General features: G+C 39.9%; 1 protein-coding gene across 2 annotated transcripts in view; it reads right to left on the bottom strand.

The window, feature by feature from the left end:
- Window positions 1-1,867: 1,867 nt before the first annotated feature.
- Window positions 1,868-17,358, bottom strand: part of LOC116716098 (rho GTPase-activating protein 6) — a 59,902-nt gene continuing 44,411 nt past the window's right edge. For both annotated transcript variants that reach the window (XM_032556892.1, XM_032556893.1), the window contains exons 2-14: window positions 15,595-15,754; window positions 12,423-12,494; window positions 10,440-10,588; window positions 9,550-9,678; window positions 9,235-9,430; window positions 9,082-9,137; window positions 7,260-7,410; window positions 6,961-7,109; window positions 5,707-5,886; window positions 5,392-5,483; window positions 5,095-5,309; window positions 4,942-5,013; window positions 1,868-4,569 (exon numbers count right to left, since the gene is read on the bottom strand). In XM_032556892.1, coding sequence (XP_032412783.1) covers window positions 4,073-4,569; window positions 4,942-5,013; window positions 5,095-5,309; window positions 5,392-5,483; window positions 5,707-5,886; window positions 6,961-7,109; window positions 7,260-7,410; window positions 9,082-9,137; window positions 9,235-9,430; window positions 9,550-9,678; window positions 10,440-10,588; window positions 12,423-12,494; window positions 15,595-15,754 — 2,118 coding nt within the window. In that variant the 3' untranslated portion in view covers window positions 1,868-4,072. The remainder of the gene's footprint in view (window positions 4,570-4,941; window positions 5,014-5,094; window positions 5,310-5,391; window positions 5,484-5,706; window positions 5,887-6,960; window positions 7,110-7,259; window positions 7,411-9,081; window positions 9,138-9,234; window positions 9,431-9,549; window positions 9,679-10,439; window positions 10,589-12,422; window positions 12,495-15,594; window positions 15,755-17,358) is intronic.

The raw sequence follows: 17,358 nt of genomic DNA, 5'->3' as shown, positions 1-17,358 counted from the left end.
TAAACCAACTGTGGCCACTAATGAGGACCTTGTGGGTACACATTCCTTTCAGGATGTGTCTGCGTGGAAATGTTTCTGCAAGTATGGGCAAGAAGAAAAAATGTTTTGCACACTGTCCAGATTGTTGCACTCACAAAACATTACCTCAAACGACCCTCCTAAAATATGATCAAAGAAAATGAAATCCGCATTTTATTTAGTGGCGTGCATGAATTCTCCTTTCCCTTTGGGGCTGAGCTTTTGAACTGGCAATTTCAACTCTCTCCATGTGGGTGTGTTCATGCGTAGCTATACGATTTTCTGCCTAATATTTTTTTAATTTTTTTTTTAGCTTGGCCAACTGCAGAGCTTTACTGCAGGCCAAGTCATTAGCCGCTACAATAAAGCAGCTTTGTTTTGTTGTCATGGTCCGCAAAATTCTATTTAAAATCCGGCTCCTTTCCAATGAGCCGACAAAGAAAAACAGAAGAAGCGCACTTGCAGTACGGAGCGTGGAACAAACTGCTTCTGTGTCTACGCTGATCCCAATTAGTCAGAATGTCCTGAAGCAGACATGCTCATTTCAAACATGAGCTGCATGAGAGAAGTTTGATTGTCTTCTAAGGTAGAGTTAGTGTTCGAAAGAGTCAGTGGATAACCTGAATAACCGTAACATAAATTGATTTCTAAAGATATTTATCTAATCGGAAGCTATTATTATTCCAAAGGCCCAGGTTGAGAGTATAGTCAAAGTAAATGTTAATTGAACCGTGTCACTATCGCAGTTATCAGATTCTGCCCTTTCAGCCATTGACTTGCACAGCAAGTAAACACTCAAATCTCGATACTATATCTTGCCAGTATGCGTAAGGCTGTGCTAACTGGTACAAGACCTCTGATGGAGTCTGTAAAAAGCTAACAGCCAAAAACCATAAAATCTTACTCCTCTTTTTTATTCTCTTTGCACAAATATGTTTCTATTCACTAAACTGAGGAAGACATCTTTAGTTTAGACTTTGTCATTTCTGTGCCGTTTGTGTAACTTTATTAATCAGCTGTTATTTTGATGTCAAATAAAAAAGTTTTGAAGCTCTTGACTGACCTCTAGTGGCAGTCTTGGTCAAAGACAACAGATGGAATAGCAGCAGATGGAATCAAAGTATGACTGATATCTCAATGTTACCTTGAAAACGAGTTTATTGGTTGGTAATGAGAAATATTTTAGGAATTTTTACAAAAAACAGGAATATTTGTTCACATTCAAACCACAAAATTCTATATTTTTATATATAAATATAGAGTTGAATCCCTAAGCAAGTACTTTCTCCATTTGCTGATCACCAAACTTTTTTTTTTCCCTTTTTGTTCTTTACAGTTTGACCACAGACATGTTCTCTCAGGTGTCATGCTAGGTGAAAGCTCTGTATCTCTAGACCACTGGAAGCAGATGCAAAAACTCCCGACTCAGGCCTCGACGCCTGACATTTAGCCGTGAAGAGACTTAGTCGCTTTTCTTCTTCTCTACATTTTCAAACGAGCTGTCACAGACGAGGCGCACAAGGACGTCATCACTCTCTCTGACTTCCTGGCTGATGCTACTTTTGTTGCTTCTCTGCTGGCTTGCTTGAAAAAGCTTTCACAGCCTCTTTGTATCCTGAAGCACCTAACAAAGCACAGCCTAGAGGTCGCTTTGATCTCCCACAGCAAAAGCTGCCGAAATAATGCAACAAGGCACACAGACGGAGGCAGTAAACTCTGCAGAGAGTGCATCTTGGACTTTAATCTACAGGTTGTCTATTGGGATTTGCTGCTATATATATAGAGAGAGACTGGATAGAAATGAATGTTCATGAAATGTAGTATGGATATATTAAAGGACATCCAGGTGTAAACTTTATCATATTTAATTCAATGGTAGCATATGCTGATGAGGACACGCAGTACAAAAGCAGTAACCAAACACAACCTTTGACCCCGTAAAAGCCACCAAAACAAACAGGCTCTGGTGGTTTAATAGTTACGTCAACAAGACATGACATTAAATGAAGACCATTGCTTTCTTTTTTTCTTTCTTTTTTCAGTTCAGATTGATACATTTTATTTCATATTATAACAACAAAGAAACCCACAGAAGTATAAAATAAAATGAGCTATACATGGAGATACCAAACCTATGGCACACTCAATTCCTAGCATTTATTCCAAAAGGTGCTTTAAGTCACATGCTTTGAATCTCCGTACTGATAGGCGGGTGGGTTTCCATGGAAATTTTGCAACGTGGGAGGCAGGAACAAGCTGGAGTGCGTTTTTCCAACACTAGATGGCACCACCTGCATTATGAAAACCATTTCTTCTGTTATGGGGCTATATTTTGCTGACTAATAGAAATCAAAAAGGGCAAATATGATTTGTGTAGAGAATAAAAAAGTGAAATATTTGCCTGCAAATATTTTACTTCAGAGTCAAATCTGAGAAGAGTAGGCCAGACTGGATCAATGTCGTTAATCAGTTGGGTCTGTTTGGCATTATTCGGTTAAATGTGTGCGATGCAAAAGAATCAATTAATAGCTCTGAAAAAAACATTTTAAAGAATATTTCCAGCACCCTACATGACTATCAACACTCCTGGTAAAGATCTGTAAAAGATCTCAGAAATAAATTAATTTTTTTTATTGCAGTGCATTACCTTTAGTTGTTAAAGTTTGCCCATATCTACAGTCACAGGGATAACTGAAAACATTTTACAAGTGCTATGACAAAGGCACACATTTATCTCTATACAGTCCATAAATCTCCAAAACTAGTTTTAAAGAAAACTGCATCAAAATGTGCCAGTTTGAATTCTCCTTCTCTCCATAGCATTAGATCCTATCAACATGTTGCTGTTTGGGAGGTATTATAGGGAAAAAAACTGTTTCTGTCTGACAATTGCAAATGTAAATGATTGGGAGTTACACTGCAGAATCAATACAGAGACAAACTTAAAAAAAAATAATAATAATCTCTTCCCGTCACAATCCCAGTCCTCACAACTTTACCAGGGGTGCCAATAATTATAGAAGAGGCTGTAATTTTTTATTTTATTTAATATTTTACATTAAGTATATATATGTTTTTTCTTCTTTTACAAAAATCAATAATACCATGAAAAAATATCTTCTTTTTTTTTTTTTCCAAATTTGACATATTTTGAAATACTTGTAAATATCAATATCTATGCATGGTGTTTAAGGCTAAACTTTGTGTTTTTGCATCAGAATTTGATGAATTTTCTTTTAATGACCTGACACTTTGCTTTTAAAATCAGATGTTTTTTATGCTTGTGAAATGAAGGAAATATTTACAAAACCTGTCCAACTACCCATCTTGAACATTCGATAAAGCTCCCCTAGATGAGCTTTGGCACATTGTGTCCGCAGTCCAGCAGGCGGCAAGAGCGCACAACTTACAGCATTTAAGCCAAAAGAGAAACTTTCTACATTCAAAAGGAAATATGGTAACAAAAGAGAGACAAAAAGCATCTAGACAAACCAACAAAGCAGGTGTCTTAATTTTACGGAGATACTCTGAGGAAAACATACATATGTTACATTATCTTACATATTGTACAGTCCAATAACATTTAACATTAAAGCATAATTAAAAGTTTGATCTTTGCAGAAACGTGGCTGAATTACATCAACAGAATTCTTATTCACAAAACAAGTTAGCAGCAAATAATGATGATGCGTACATCTTAGAGTGTGTGTACAAAATAAAAGCAATAAAATGTGTTTACAAAATGGAAAATAGTTTTCCATCATGGAGGATAAGCTGACTCATAGTGGAATACTTGGGTATTTTCTCTACAGGGGTATATATACTTTGAGGTATTTTTGGTGGACTCCTATCTCACACAAAAAAAGAGAGGTCACAAAATCCATACAAAGAAGAAATACTTGTGGCTCGTAGATTAAAAAAAAGTCTGTATAAGGCAGGAGCTGCGCATGTAAACATCTTCAAGGCGGTGAGATGCAAGAGCTCAAAGAGGGTTTCTTAAGAGAAGGAAAAGATGGAGAGGGGGGGGTCAATGAAAGGTTTTGGAGTCTTAAGATCACACCAGTGTCTCCGGCAGTGTGTCGGCGTTGTCTGACGAGAGCAGCTGCCAGATCTGCCACCGTTCCCGCTGCCATTCCTGCCACTCGGAACTCTGCGGAACCATCTGGCCCAAGTTGGTCTGCGGCGTTGTCGGTCTGCCGGGCTGCGGCGGGGGCCGAGGGGGTGCGGCAAGCTGCGGCAAGCTCTGAGAGCCTGCCACACGGTGATGGGCGTTGTATGGGGGAGGGGAGCGTCCGTCGCTTGGTGACTGAAGGGGGCCCGGCATGCTGTTCAGGTGGGCTGTCACGGGGGGTTTAATGTTCAGGTGGAGGCGCGGCCGCCCCGCCTCCGAGTGGGGGGCCGTGCACAGTCGGGTTACAGGGGGGTGGGATCTGCACTCCGGTGTCGTGTGAGTCCGTTTTGCGTCGTTGTGCAGTTTGACGTCACCGTGGAGTCCGTCAAGACCTTCCTGAGAGCTGCGGGAGCTTTCCTCTGACATGTTGCCATGGGAACCTAGAAACAGCATCACATCATGAGAAAAAGTCATTATTTTTAATGAATAAGAACACAGAAATACACAATGGTTATGATTAATTTTCATAACGAACTTCCAAAATCATGAGACTAACATTCTACAGTTGTGTATTTAAAAAAATGAAGTAATTTCAATAATTCAATTAAAAATGTACGTAAACTAACACACAGATTCAAGTGTTTATCTCAGATATTAGCTTTGAGAAAACTATAGAACTTCTCTATTTTGCTGTTATATCAGTAGGTTGATGACCTCAGGAGAATCCATTGAATATATTTTATTTTGTGGTATTAGTGTGAAGTTATAATCCTCATGGTGCTCAAGGCGGTAACTTATTTCAAAGTGGTTACCGGTATGCGATTGATTCTTGAGAACTGGCTTGAGAGTGGTGTGCCATGTGCCCCAAATGTTAGCATGCTCCTCTGAAAAAGGTTAAAAAGTGTTACTTGGTACCACAGGAGAAAGAAAAGACTTAGTGAGTTGATAAGTTCTACAGAACTGACCTTTAGAAGGCTCTCGACTCCAGTCGGCCACCTGCTCCACCGCAGGGAACTGCTGGTCAGCGGCTGGACTCCCTGGATCTCCTCTTCGCTCGCTCAGCACCGGCGAATTGTTGTCGTAAGGAGAAACTTCACCACTGGACACCTTGTTGGAGTCGCTGGACGAACGTCGCTCGCTCAGAGCGAAGGGCTCCTCAGACTGAAGGAGGTCGGGACTCCTGTGGTAAAACCAAAAATTAGGGAACATGCAGACGGCTGAAGAAAAACAAGACATGGAGACAGTGAATGAATGCGACTCACTGTGAGGCTTTCCTCCTGAGAAGATAATCAACCACATCTGGATCTGTCTCCAAAAGGCTCATCAAGACTTCATTTTGCAGATCGGGGGGCACCTATAAGACCACAATCAATCACATTGAATTCTTCAATCAATGCTTTAACATTCACTAAGACCTTAAATCCATATTTGTGGGAAAAAGTTACAAAAGTAAAATAAAAAATGAGAGCTCAGTCTAAAAAGTTCAGTTCTTCTCAAGTTATTGAGGACTCTTAAAGTCAAAACAAGCAAGCAAATGTGAATTTGAGTGCATATGTGCACCAAGCAAAGCTACAAACCATGAAGAGGGTTTGGCACCCTGCGATCATCCTCTGCAGCACGGCGATGACGGCAGTGCTCTCCTCGGCCCGGGCAGAGCTCTGGACGCTGAACTCCTTATCTGAGCTCTTCTGTTTGTGGAGCAGGTTGGGCCCGAAGATGGTGGCGAGGTTTAGAGACGTCATTTTGTTCCCTGGAATCTGAAATAGAATCGATTTAGGCAACAAAATTAATATTATACTTGTTATACATTTATATACTATGCCTAGAGTTACAAAAGTACTAAGAGTATTTTTGTAGTTTTTCATAACTTCTTAGCACTTTCCCATTTTGATCATTTGGTCTCGCTTTCCATGTTGTTCCTAATGCCTTACATTCTACTCTAATTTTGAGCGCTTGGGCACATTTAACACAGTGTTTTCTTTTGTGTTGAGGCATAGTAGCTCATATTTGGTAACAAAATGTACAATCCCAGCTCAAAAATCTGAATCCAGTTAACTTTCTCTTGTCCGGTTCACTCCCTTTCCACACCCAGTCCCTGCGGAGGGATGAGAAGCACCAGCAGCCGAAAAAAGTAATGAAGAGATCTTCACAATCTGGTGTGGAACATCCGGACTTCCTGTGACAGGGTCAGGACGTGGGAGCCTTAAATCCACTTTCAGTGTTTGAGTTTATTGTCATGTAAACACATTAACACACACACACACGAAATACATTTTCATGTGCAAAAACCACGAACACTCCCTTGAAGAAAATGTACTCCTTAAGGGAAAAAGTAAGAAAAACAAATCCTTGAAACATGTGTAAAAAGGTATTGGTGTGGAAAAGTGATGACAATCACAAAAGAATGTTGCTGAAAAACAATTGGAATAGTATAAAACAGTTTCAATGTGTTTTTATTTTCTCTAATCAGTCTATTTCTGAAATGAAAACCTCATATGTGCCTATATGATTCCCCATCTTTAGGCTGTTTCTGTTGCAGCCAATGGTAGCTAAATGTCAGTTTAGTTTGCAGATCTGGGTGTAAGTGCAGCCATTCACATAATATCTGATGTCATAGCCACTCCAAGACCACTTGGTAATCTTCCATCAGTGTTTGTCCAGAGCATTTTCTCCTCCAGGGCTGCAGATAGAGCCTGGTTAAACAAGCCGCTTCCTGTTACTTGTTTTTGGTTATTTCCACCAAATGAGGTGGAAATAAACCTTACAAAAACCGCCCAGAAGATATCTAAGCGCGTTCTCTACTCAACCTGATACTTCTGTTCGGTCCTCACCTCCTGACCGTCCTTGGTGTGCTGGTCATTGGCGTGGTCCGCTACGGTGGACAGGAACTCAAGCAGGCGGTGAAGAGTGTCGCTGTTGCATGCTGGGAGAAGGTAGATCAGCAACTGCGTGACGCTCTGCTGCTCATCCAGATCCAACACTGTGCAGCACAGATCAGGAGGGAATAAGATAGAGAAAAAAATACCCGTCTGGGGAAAATGTTCACTTTCTTATAGGTTTGATTTGTTTTTGCAGTTTTTAAGTTGGAAACGGTATGGTAACCAGAAAGTAGCAGATAGTTGAGGCTCACATGTGGTGTTGATGAAGGCTGTGTAGAGCTCCCGGGTTAGAAGCGGGTCGGGCATGTCCCTGAGGAACTCCTTCAGCATAGCCGCCACGTCGTGAACGCTGTGTTCCTCGTCCAGCTGCACGTCGATACCCCGATCGAACTCCTCCCGCAGCTGAGAGCCAAGGAGAGGAAGAGCGACTTTCAGAAACATCCTCTCCACTAAACAATGGACATTATATTCTTTGAAGCGACACACCCGTACACATTCCCAACCTTTTGACCCTCTAAACGACTGTATCCAGACCACTTCTGCCAGTATGAGTTGTAATCTTGACCATCTAGCCTTTTGGAGGACATCCAGACGGCTCATTCCAGTTTTGCTTTTCTTTTTTTAGGAGACGATATAAAAAACATCACTTCCAACATATTTTGATTTGAGAAATTTGCTCTAATAACCACGAATCATCCAGAACTATCTGAAACAAACTCAAAAATAAGTTACACACTCTCAGGTATTGGGTTTACATAAATAATATGATTTATGCGCAACAAAAAGGTTGTTGATCCTCAAAAGAACGTCATCGCTTCTAAACACAACATACCACTCTGACTAAACGTTCTCCCACCTAAACGCCATCCCCTCCCTAAGCAGCCGTCCATCCATTACCTCTGAACCATTACAGCAGATAACACCAATGCAGCTGACGGTTTACAAGCTGATTATATATCAGCTCATGCTACAAAAAAAATGCAAGAAATGCAAATTTATGAAAGATTTGACCTGTTCTGGTTGACTGAGCAAGTTGTAAACCATGCGGGACAAAAACCGATTAATTTGAAGATCAAAGATAATCCTTAAACCTCTTCCTAAATAAGACCTGGCTGTTGTTTTTGAGGGAAACAATAGTCAGGCAAATATATATTAAATAACTTATGTTTACAACAGAACTTGTATACCTTCAACTTCAGTTTTGTTTTTTTACACTAAAACCTCAAAACTCAGGGTATTTTTAAGGCTCCAACAGAAAGTAATGTTGGATTGTGAAGTGAAAATAACAAATCTATAGTTTTCAATCCTTTTTTTACATCACACCTTTCAGATTTGTGTGTTAATGGATGTGTGTGTTTGTGTTAGCATCCATGAAGAGCCAGAAATGCATCAATCAGACTGGGTGGTGCTACAAAAACATGTTGCCACCATCGCAGAGCTTGTTCATCTTTGACAGCAGGTTGGTGAGTGTGCATCTGTCCAAAGAGTTTTAAAGCAATAGCATAGTGATAAGAACTTTCGTACGAGGAAAACATCAAAGACAGACTGAAATTCATTACGAAGCACAAGGATGAACAGTTGAAGATGAAACCTCCCTTAGATTGATTGGAATCGATGGAAAATAATTTCTCCAGAGCAGCAAAAGTGGTCGTGCCAACCATGAAGGACTTTGATTGAAACCATGTGAGACGTTTCCTTTCATCCAACAGAATGGTTTTATTCCCAGTTCTACCTTAGAGCAATGCCATTAATAAATGCTACTTTTTTTAAATAGTCCAGGTGTTTTTTTGTGTGTGTGAATTTTCCCATATTATATAGAGCTGTGTCACAATGTAGAAATAACAAAAAATAAGTCTGAAATTTTGGACCACAAAACTTATGAACCACCATCAGACAGGATTCGGTCTAGACGATGACCTGCATGCCAGCATGATTTTGTTAAGTCATAAATAAAGAATTTGCTAAGCCAGTGCCAATATTTCTGAAAAAGGAAAAATTTCTGGATTGAAGTGAATAACTTTGCACCAACTGAAGAAAAATCCTGTCAAATGAGAAACATTTTGGAGAACTCACTTGTCTCACTCTCTTCTTAGAGCTTCCCACTCTGAAGATTCCCACAGTCTGCAAACCTGAAAAGAAACGAAAAAAAAAACCCAACAAAAATGAGTTTGAAAACATGAAGTGCGTAATGTTTGCACCAACTGCTCAAGTTGGGCATATGCCCACCGTATTTCTCGATGTGCTGACAGCAGCTGTCGACCACCCGGGGCACCTGCCGGTAGATGGGGTTCAGGCTCAGACGTTTGTCCCTGTGCTTTTCCTTCTTGCTCTGCGTCTCGGCCGGCAGGGAGAGCTGCAGCGCCTCGAGGAGGCGGGACTGGTTGTCGTCCAGGTCTGTGATGGAATCCACAGACATGCCTCCCTGGTGGGTAATCATGCATTTGATTCAATCTAACTCCAGTGAATTAAACAAACAAAAACAAGCAGGTCCATGTTTGGGATTCGAGGAGAGGAAGGAGGACTTTTAAAGCGCTTTCTTACCCTCCGGCGGACTCGTGGTGCAGACTCGGGGGTGTTGGGTGACGTTGACTCATTGGCCGTCTCTGACGTGGAACTGAGTGAGGAGTTACTGCTGGATAACTCTTTGTTGGAGGGTCGCTTGGTGGCGAACTAAACAAAACATCCATCCAGGGTCTTAATTTGTGTTTTTCTCCACAATTGAAACCCACAATTGCTTGTTTTTGTCTTATTTTGTCCCAGTTAAATGCTTCAGATTCGACAGATATAATTTGACTAAATACAAAATGTAATTTTTAAAACATTTTCATTTTCATGCCAAAAATTGCAGGATCACAAGCCAGTGACACATTTTCTAAAGAAACATCTTGAAGTTCATCAGAACCTGTGGAAAATGTTCAGTGGATTTTGTGTTTTTGCAGCGTTTGAATTCTACAGAAAATCCTCAAAAGTCCAGATTGCATCTTTAAACTCAAGCTCATTTTGCTTTGGTTATGTGGTCCAACAAATAATGAAGATACACCAACAAGTCAAGCTCCCAATAGCTAAAAACAATCTAAATAAAAGTTTTGGAGTGACTTAATCAAAGTCCAGTTAGTCCTTCTTCAAATGACTTGTATATATTGAAATTAAAACAATTCTTAAACAAGTGGACCAAAAGTTTTCCATAAAGATGTAAATTATGTTTTGTCGATTTTGTTTGGTTTTTTTGAAAGGCCAGCTTTAGTTCCTTCATAAATGACATAATCGTTTGAAAAATCCATTTTGTATTTTTCAAGTTATATTTGTCTGGTATTAAAAGCAAAATTTAAAACATCTGTGAGGGAGCAATCACTTTTCTTTCTTTTTTTTTCACAGCATTTGTGTAAAAAATGCTGTGAATTTCCAAACAGTAAAAGTAGATGATTAAAGACCTGCAAAATGGATGACACAAGGTCGGAGGAGTCTTTGTGCTCCTCCCTTTGCGGAGGGTCCAGGCGGTAAGCATCCTGGCGCTGCCTGTGCGCTCTGTCATTAGCAATAACCTGGGACAGGGGTATGCTGAAGGCCTGGGGTACACACTCTGTGGAGAGGGGGAAGAAGCAGGTTCTTTTAAATCGAGACAATAAAACGTCTGAGGCATGAAACTACCAAAAATAGTCCTGAAGATGGTAAGCAAAGGCTCTGCGTCCCATCTGTTTCGGCTTGGCCTTTTACGCAGACGCAATAAAAAGCATCAAAAAGTATGTTTACCGTGTCAGTAAAAATCTTGCGCGGTGATTAAAGCGGAACATCTGTTTTCCAAAATAATACATCAGAGGAAACGTGACGATGCCGCCTTATTTTAGCTTTCTTGACCAAAATAACATGGATGGCTTCCTGCCAAGCCATCCCGTACTCCCCCTGCCCATCATCTACAGTTGAAGAGGATCGTTCTCATTGTATGCTTCAAACCTTTTTGAATATGTTCATAAAGACTAAATTCTGTCTGGAGAGTCCTGTAATGCAAAATCTAAAAGCGCAGGTCTACGAGCAACTAAGAGAGAGAAGAAAAAAAATCCATTCCACAGCCACAAATGCAGGCCTGCGGTTTTTAGACAACATGATGGCTTCCACTGTGACACAATGTGTTTGCTCTGGAGTCTCACTGCGTTAAAAGGCTTTACATAATTGCACATAAACACAGAAATGCATTTAGAGTCGATGTGACTCCCGATTATTGGATTTCACAGATGAGTCCACAGCCAAACCACATTTCTCATGCTGTCAGTTGTATCAAAATAGCCCTGGGGAAAAGTTGGGTATGGTTTGAATCGTGTATGCTAACATGTGAAGGTAGGTGGGGATTAACTTGCAGTTCAACAAAAGTGCTAAAAAACATATGAAGGAAGGATTATTTTGTTTACCAAGATGAGTCTGGATCAGACTTTTGTAACGCTCTGCGTAGGATAAATGGGCTATATTTGTTCATGTTGATCTCCCAAGTCTGTTCAAAAATACTTCTGCCAACCAGATTTCTGCGACCAAATTAATCTCTTCCATTTGTCCATTTGGCTGTCTTGCATAAAAGCCTCTAAGTGAAAACCAAGGTTGATATCAAGGACCATGAAGAGAAGAAGTAGTTTAACACATAGATGCATCTGAGCCATGTATGCAATGGTAGAAAAAGATGACTACACCAGATTTATGACTCTTTCAAACTGACATACATCTTGGAGGCACAAATGAATCACCTGACTTTGTTATTCTCCTCAACATGAGCTCACATGTAACCGAACTAAGTATTTGCACAGCTGGAGTGGAGAAGCCTCAGCATCATTTAGGTCTAAACCTGGACTGAAGGAAATAATGCTGTTTCTCCAGTTACAGTACAAATATAAAATCTGTACACCCCTGTTCCACTGGTTGGCTTTTGTGATGGGCTAAAAATTTAACACTTTTAGATGTTTTTCAATCTTTAATAAGATTTAAAATTTGCACAACTCAACTAAAAAAATAAACTAAAGTGGTCACATAAGTTTGGACAATCTAGAAACCCCGTTTTATATTCCTGAACTACCTCTATTTGCATTAGGAGACTATTGGTGTGGTGCATTTTAGCCCTCTTCAGATCAACCCACAGATTATAAAACCAGATTTAGTTTTATGTTCTGGCAGGGCCTTTCCTCCTTCTGGTAAAGTTGTCTTTTTTTGCTGTTACTGGTTGTTACCAAAGAATGAAGCTCCTCTTTAGAATGTTAAGTGTTATCTTTGTACCAAACATACCTCAATTTATGGCTAAAACATTTTACTTTGTTTTGTCACAACCTAACACATTTTACCAAATGATTTTGGGAGTCTAACTCCCTTTCAGACCCTTTTTTTTCTCAGAGAATTGAGCTCCTGTCGATTTTTAATGTTTAAAACACTTTACTTACCTTTATCTTTGCCCTTTTCTTTGGCTAGAGAGTCCAGCTTCCTTCTTAATGACTTTTTCCTCTTCTGTCCATCTGTCCCAGGCGGGGAAAAAAAAACAATAAACAAGTAAATAAATCATGTGAAACAAATAGTTCCCATATCTTTGCTTTCTTATCTGACTTTTATGTTTAATAAAATTATGCCAGGAATGCAGACATAAATTAACCACAGAGGAAAACCATTTCAATGAACAGTCAGGTTAGAAATAGTAGCTGCCACCACAAAAAAAATAAATAAAAATTAGTGAGACACAATTAGTGAGATTGCTTATGCAAACACTCCGCTGTATCTTTTATTAACTTTGGTTATTCATTGCCATACATGGTCATCTTGGACTGTCTTCCTCTTTTGATCTGCCTGGATCTCTTATCGACTCATAAAAATGGCAAAAAAATAAACAAACGGCAACAAAAAAGTAGCTTGGCCCAAAAGAAGAAAAAAAAAAATAAGAGCAACACACGAGAAGTTCAGCAGCAAACGGCTCAGTTACGGCTCGCAATCACATGAGGATATTTGTGTTTGGATGGAAGGAAGCCACTCTGTCAGCTCCCTGCATGATAAATGACTCTTGGATCTGCTGATTAACAGTCAGGAAACTGGAAATCGAGACACAAGCAGGTTTCAAGTCTTTCAGGGCATCTTGGAGCATGACGTCATTGTTGGAAAGCTTTTAACTCCATTGTTTGTATTGGTGCTGTCCAAAACCGACTGCTTAATGCATGAAATCCCTTTTGGTTAAATTAGGATTTCTGGCTTGAAGACTTCTGTTTGAACCTCACGAGTTCTGAATAAGAATGAATCTCATTTAAAGTGCTTTGGAAAAAGATTTATTCCCTTTGAGCTTCTTCATATTTTGTCAGAATACACTGACAAAAGTTAGTCCATTTGTCATAAAAGCAGTCAAATAAATGGCCCACAGTAACTCTGGAGGAGCTGTAGAGATTCACAGCATAGATGTAAAAATCTGAAAACGTTTACTTTCACCATTTATCTATTTCTCACTAATCTGGATAAGTTGGAGCTCTGAATGCTACCCAAGATCCCGAAATCTTGTTTATTTGTGATCTATAGAACAGCAAAGAAATTCTGGGTCTCCGTGACACGACACCAGGGAGGACGGGGTGCAAACTGTGAGGAGAAACTGCAGCAGATGTTGTGATGGAGGCCGAGGGAGAATGAGAGAAGGGAGATAGGAAATGGTTTGGATTTTTGACAGATGGCTCCCAAAGCCGTACGGAAATCCCCCAAACCTCCACACTCTCTTTCTGCTCCAGACCTGTGTTGCAGCGCCTTCTGATGAACCTCCGCTGACTTTCTGTCTCATCGCATCGTCTTCTCGTCCGTTCTTGTCTCTCTTAATTTTGTCTTTCTTTAATCTGCTTTTTCGTCTTGAAGAAACGCCAGAAATTCAGCCCTGTGGCGCTCGCACAAATATTATCTAAAAAAATCTGGGACTGGAAAACAAGCATTAGCTGAAATAGCCCTCACAGATGTGCACACTTGTCCATTTGAGATATTTCCCTCGGCTGCACATGGCAGCAGTCAGGAGCTCTGAAATTCATAAGCAACACAGACAAGTATGTATTAAATCATGGTGGGGAGAGGTTTAACCTTCAGCTGGAATGCAGAGCCCTGGATAATCCATTAGCTGCTCAACACTGCTGCTATGAAACTAACTCCAGCGCTATACAGTGCAGTGGAACAAATGCAGCCCTCAGTGTGCATGACGTGGACTGTTGCAAAAACAAGACGTAATCTCTGAAGGAAAGTACGGAAAAATGCGACACTGAGGAAATCCAGAGATCTGGAAACATGGAAAAATTATCCATTGATAAAAAATAAGTTAAAGGAGAATATAAATCGTTTGCACCACTTGAAACCAGATCAAAGGCTCATGAAAAAGTTGTGAGAAAGCCAAAAGCCAAGTCAGCATATCAAAACCACTGGGTAGGATTGCAACTTTTCTTCTGGTATTATGACTATAATCTCATGAGATTACGACTTTATTATTATTCCGACTTTATTCTAAGTTTATTTTAATAGTATTAGAACTTTTTATTGTATTATTACAACTTTATTCCTACTACTATGTTTTCTCTATTATTACGACATATGATTTTATAATTTTGACTTTGATCCTGTAACATTACTTTTTTCTCATGATTACAACTTTTTCCTCATATTAAGACTTCTCATAATATTATGACTTTTGTTGTTTGACTATATTCTTGCACAACTCTTCATATTACAACTGTATTCTTGTGGGGTTTTTTCTACTTTCACAAATTGATTTTATTCTCATACATTTTTTTCTCGCAAAGTAAATATTTTTCTGTCTTTTCTTAGCCTAGTCCTAATACTGTTGTAATACAAACAACAATTATGTGGTTAAAAAGCAAAAGAGTGGGAAGCTGTCTTCATCAAAACGTCTGTCGGCATCAAAACGAGTTTGGAAAAAATGTAAAATCTGGGAATCGCTTATTCCGTATTCCATGAGTAGCAGAGGGTTACTTGGGAAACGATTTCCATCTTGGAACTGTTGCCCCCCAAGACCTAATCTTCGCTACAGATGGATGGCACACACTTTTGCTTAAAATTGAGTGGAAATTATTACATTTTTCCCTTGTACAGTTTTTGACTCACAGTGGGACATTTAGGATGGGCGAGTCCAGTAGAAAACCACCGACTCCTTCTGTATTCTCATGTGCTAGATTTGCAACAATTGTTTAATTTTGTTATTTTCCACAAATATAGCTTTATATTTACATAAGTTAGCAGTTTTGATGAAAAAAGGAACAATCTCCCCTAACTGGACACAGAGGCATGTCTCATAAGAAACCATATCAAACAGGAAGCACCCAATCCTTATTTGAAGAGTGGTTTACATCAAAATTTAAATGTTTTCATAACTTCCTAAAACACAGACCATGAGCAATTTGTCTTAAAATACAGACGAGGAATAATGAGCTCTGATAAGACATCAATGTTCTTTTATTTTACGGGGCGGCTAGAATGTTTCTGGGTGTAGTAGGTACAGTTTTGAGCTCAAGATGCATTTTGTAATAAATGCCAAATTATCAAGACTCAAATTTTATAAATCACATCAGAAAAAAATGCATGCTTTGCTCCTACCCTTTGGGATTGTTATTTGACATCCCAGGTCATAGTCCTGGAGTAAGCGGGTGTAGGCTACTTCCTGCAGCCTGGCTCTTTCCAGCTCTGACAGGCTCTGGACGGCGACCGGAGTCAGACGTACACTCCGCCCCGACAGACTGCTCCAGGTGAAATCTCCCTGAGATGGAAACAACCGGGGGAATGTTTAGACAACATTAACAAAAGACTGAGACACAAAAGAAGGGACTAATGCACCTTCTGACAAAGAAGGACTTAAAGACCCACTCTCCTGGGTAGTTGAGTTTTCCTTTCCAACTCTGCCAGTATGCAATTTACTCACGAACAAAAGAAAACTAAGCACTCAAAAGTCCAGGTGCTAAATAAAACAGAATTGTGCATTCTTTGTCATCATTTTTCACCCCTATAAATCTTTCAACACAGATGTTAACTAAAGATATGTGGTCCTTTTGTTGCTGTTGTTTTCCATAATTGCACAAAATGATGATCTGTTTCTGGTAAAGAGGGAAAACAGAATCACGATTAAGCATTGATGAGGGGAAAAAATGTTTAAAAAAGTTTAAACACAAAAACACACAAAACTATCCTGATGTTTGGACTTCACAAAGTTAGTTCTAGTTTTTGGAACTTATCTGAATAATTCCAGTGTTAAAACACAATGGAAACAGTGGACAATTGGAAAGAAATTACATCAATCCTCAAAATAAGCATTCATTCCTTACTTGTATTTACAAAAAAATACATACAAGGGGGGAATAAAAACATGTTTCATTAAAATAAATACTTGATTCATGATTTTATGGTCTGACATCAGCAATGACTACTTCAATCAGGGGAATAAAAAGAGAGGAGAGTAACAATGAGTTGCTTGAAACCTAAAGATGGACAGTGGAGATTCTCAATCTCCGGTCATGCATTCTTGCGTCTAAGTAAAAGGGAAAGAGAAGACTTTGTAAAAGTCCATTTAATGCCTCTTTCAGACAGATGGCTTAACAATGTCCTCTAAATGTGTCTGTGTTTACATAATTTTGTAATTTTGCAAGCAGACAGCACACAGTTCACATAGAGGATATACTTTTTTTCTCCAAAAGCAGTAACTGTACATCTCCAAGCAGCAATCCTGAAAATCTGACCCGCAAATAAAAGAACGGTCACGAGTCAACAAACCACGTTGCCGCCTTGCTGCATTTCATCCAGCACAGCTGTTCTGTGTTGTTGTGAGCGCATGCCTGTGTAGGCCATTCCTTATCGCTGGCTGAGGAAAGCCTTTTGCCTCCTGAGTGACCTCACTCACGGCTCAACGGTGCACAAAGATGCACATGCCTTTGCATGACCACGAGTCTCCAGCGAAAGAAAAGACAACAGGTCGGAGAAAACTGTGATAAGCGGGCCGCCGACCGTCGAGTCGGTTCCGCCCAGCAGGATGTTTGACGGGGATGGATGAGCTTGAGTGAAACTACGGGAATGCTGGCGGTGAGTGATGTGGGAGATTAAACGCAAGCGTGACTGCTGGGTCCTGGAAGCCTGATTGACCTGTAGTGGCGTCCAAACCGAGATATTGGTTTAGCCAACAGCTAACTTTGTTTGCTACGTCATTCATGCTGCACAGCTGACGAACAATAGTACATAGATTGTCCTCTACATGCCTAGACTCTTACTCATGTGAGTTTTTTGTACAATTCACAACGGGCTGCAGCTACAGATTGATGGATCAGGGCATTTATCACATCTGTGATCGAAAACAAGTGTTGAAGTTGTTGTTCT

The sequence above is a fragment of the Xiphophorus hellerii genome, chromosome 24 (genome assembly GCF_003331165.1).
Source record: "Xiphophorus hellerii strain 12219 chromosome 24, Xiphophorus_hellerii-4.1, whole genome shotgun sequence".
Taxonomy (NCBI): domain Eukaryota; kingdom Metazoa; phylum Chordata; class Actinopteri; order Cyprinodontiformes; family Poeciliidae; genus Xiphophorus; species Xiphophorus hellerii.
The sequence above is the reverse complement of the archived record's forward strand: the minus strand, read 5'-3'. Positions and strand labels throughout refer to the sequence as shown.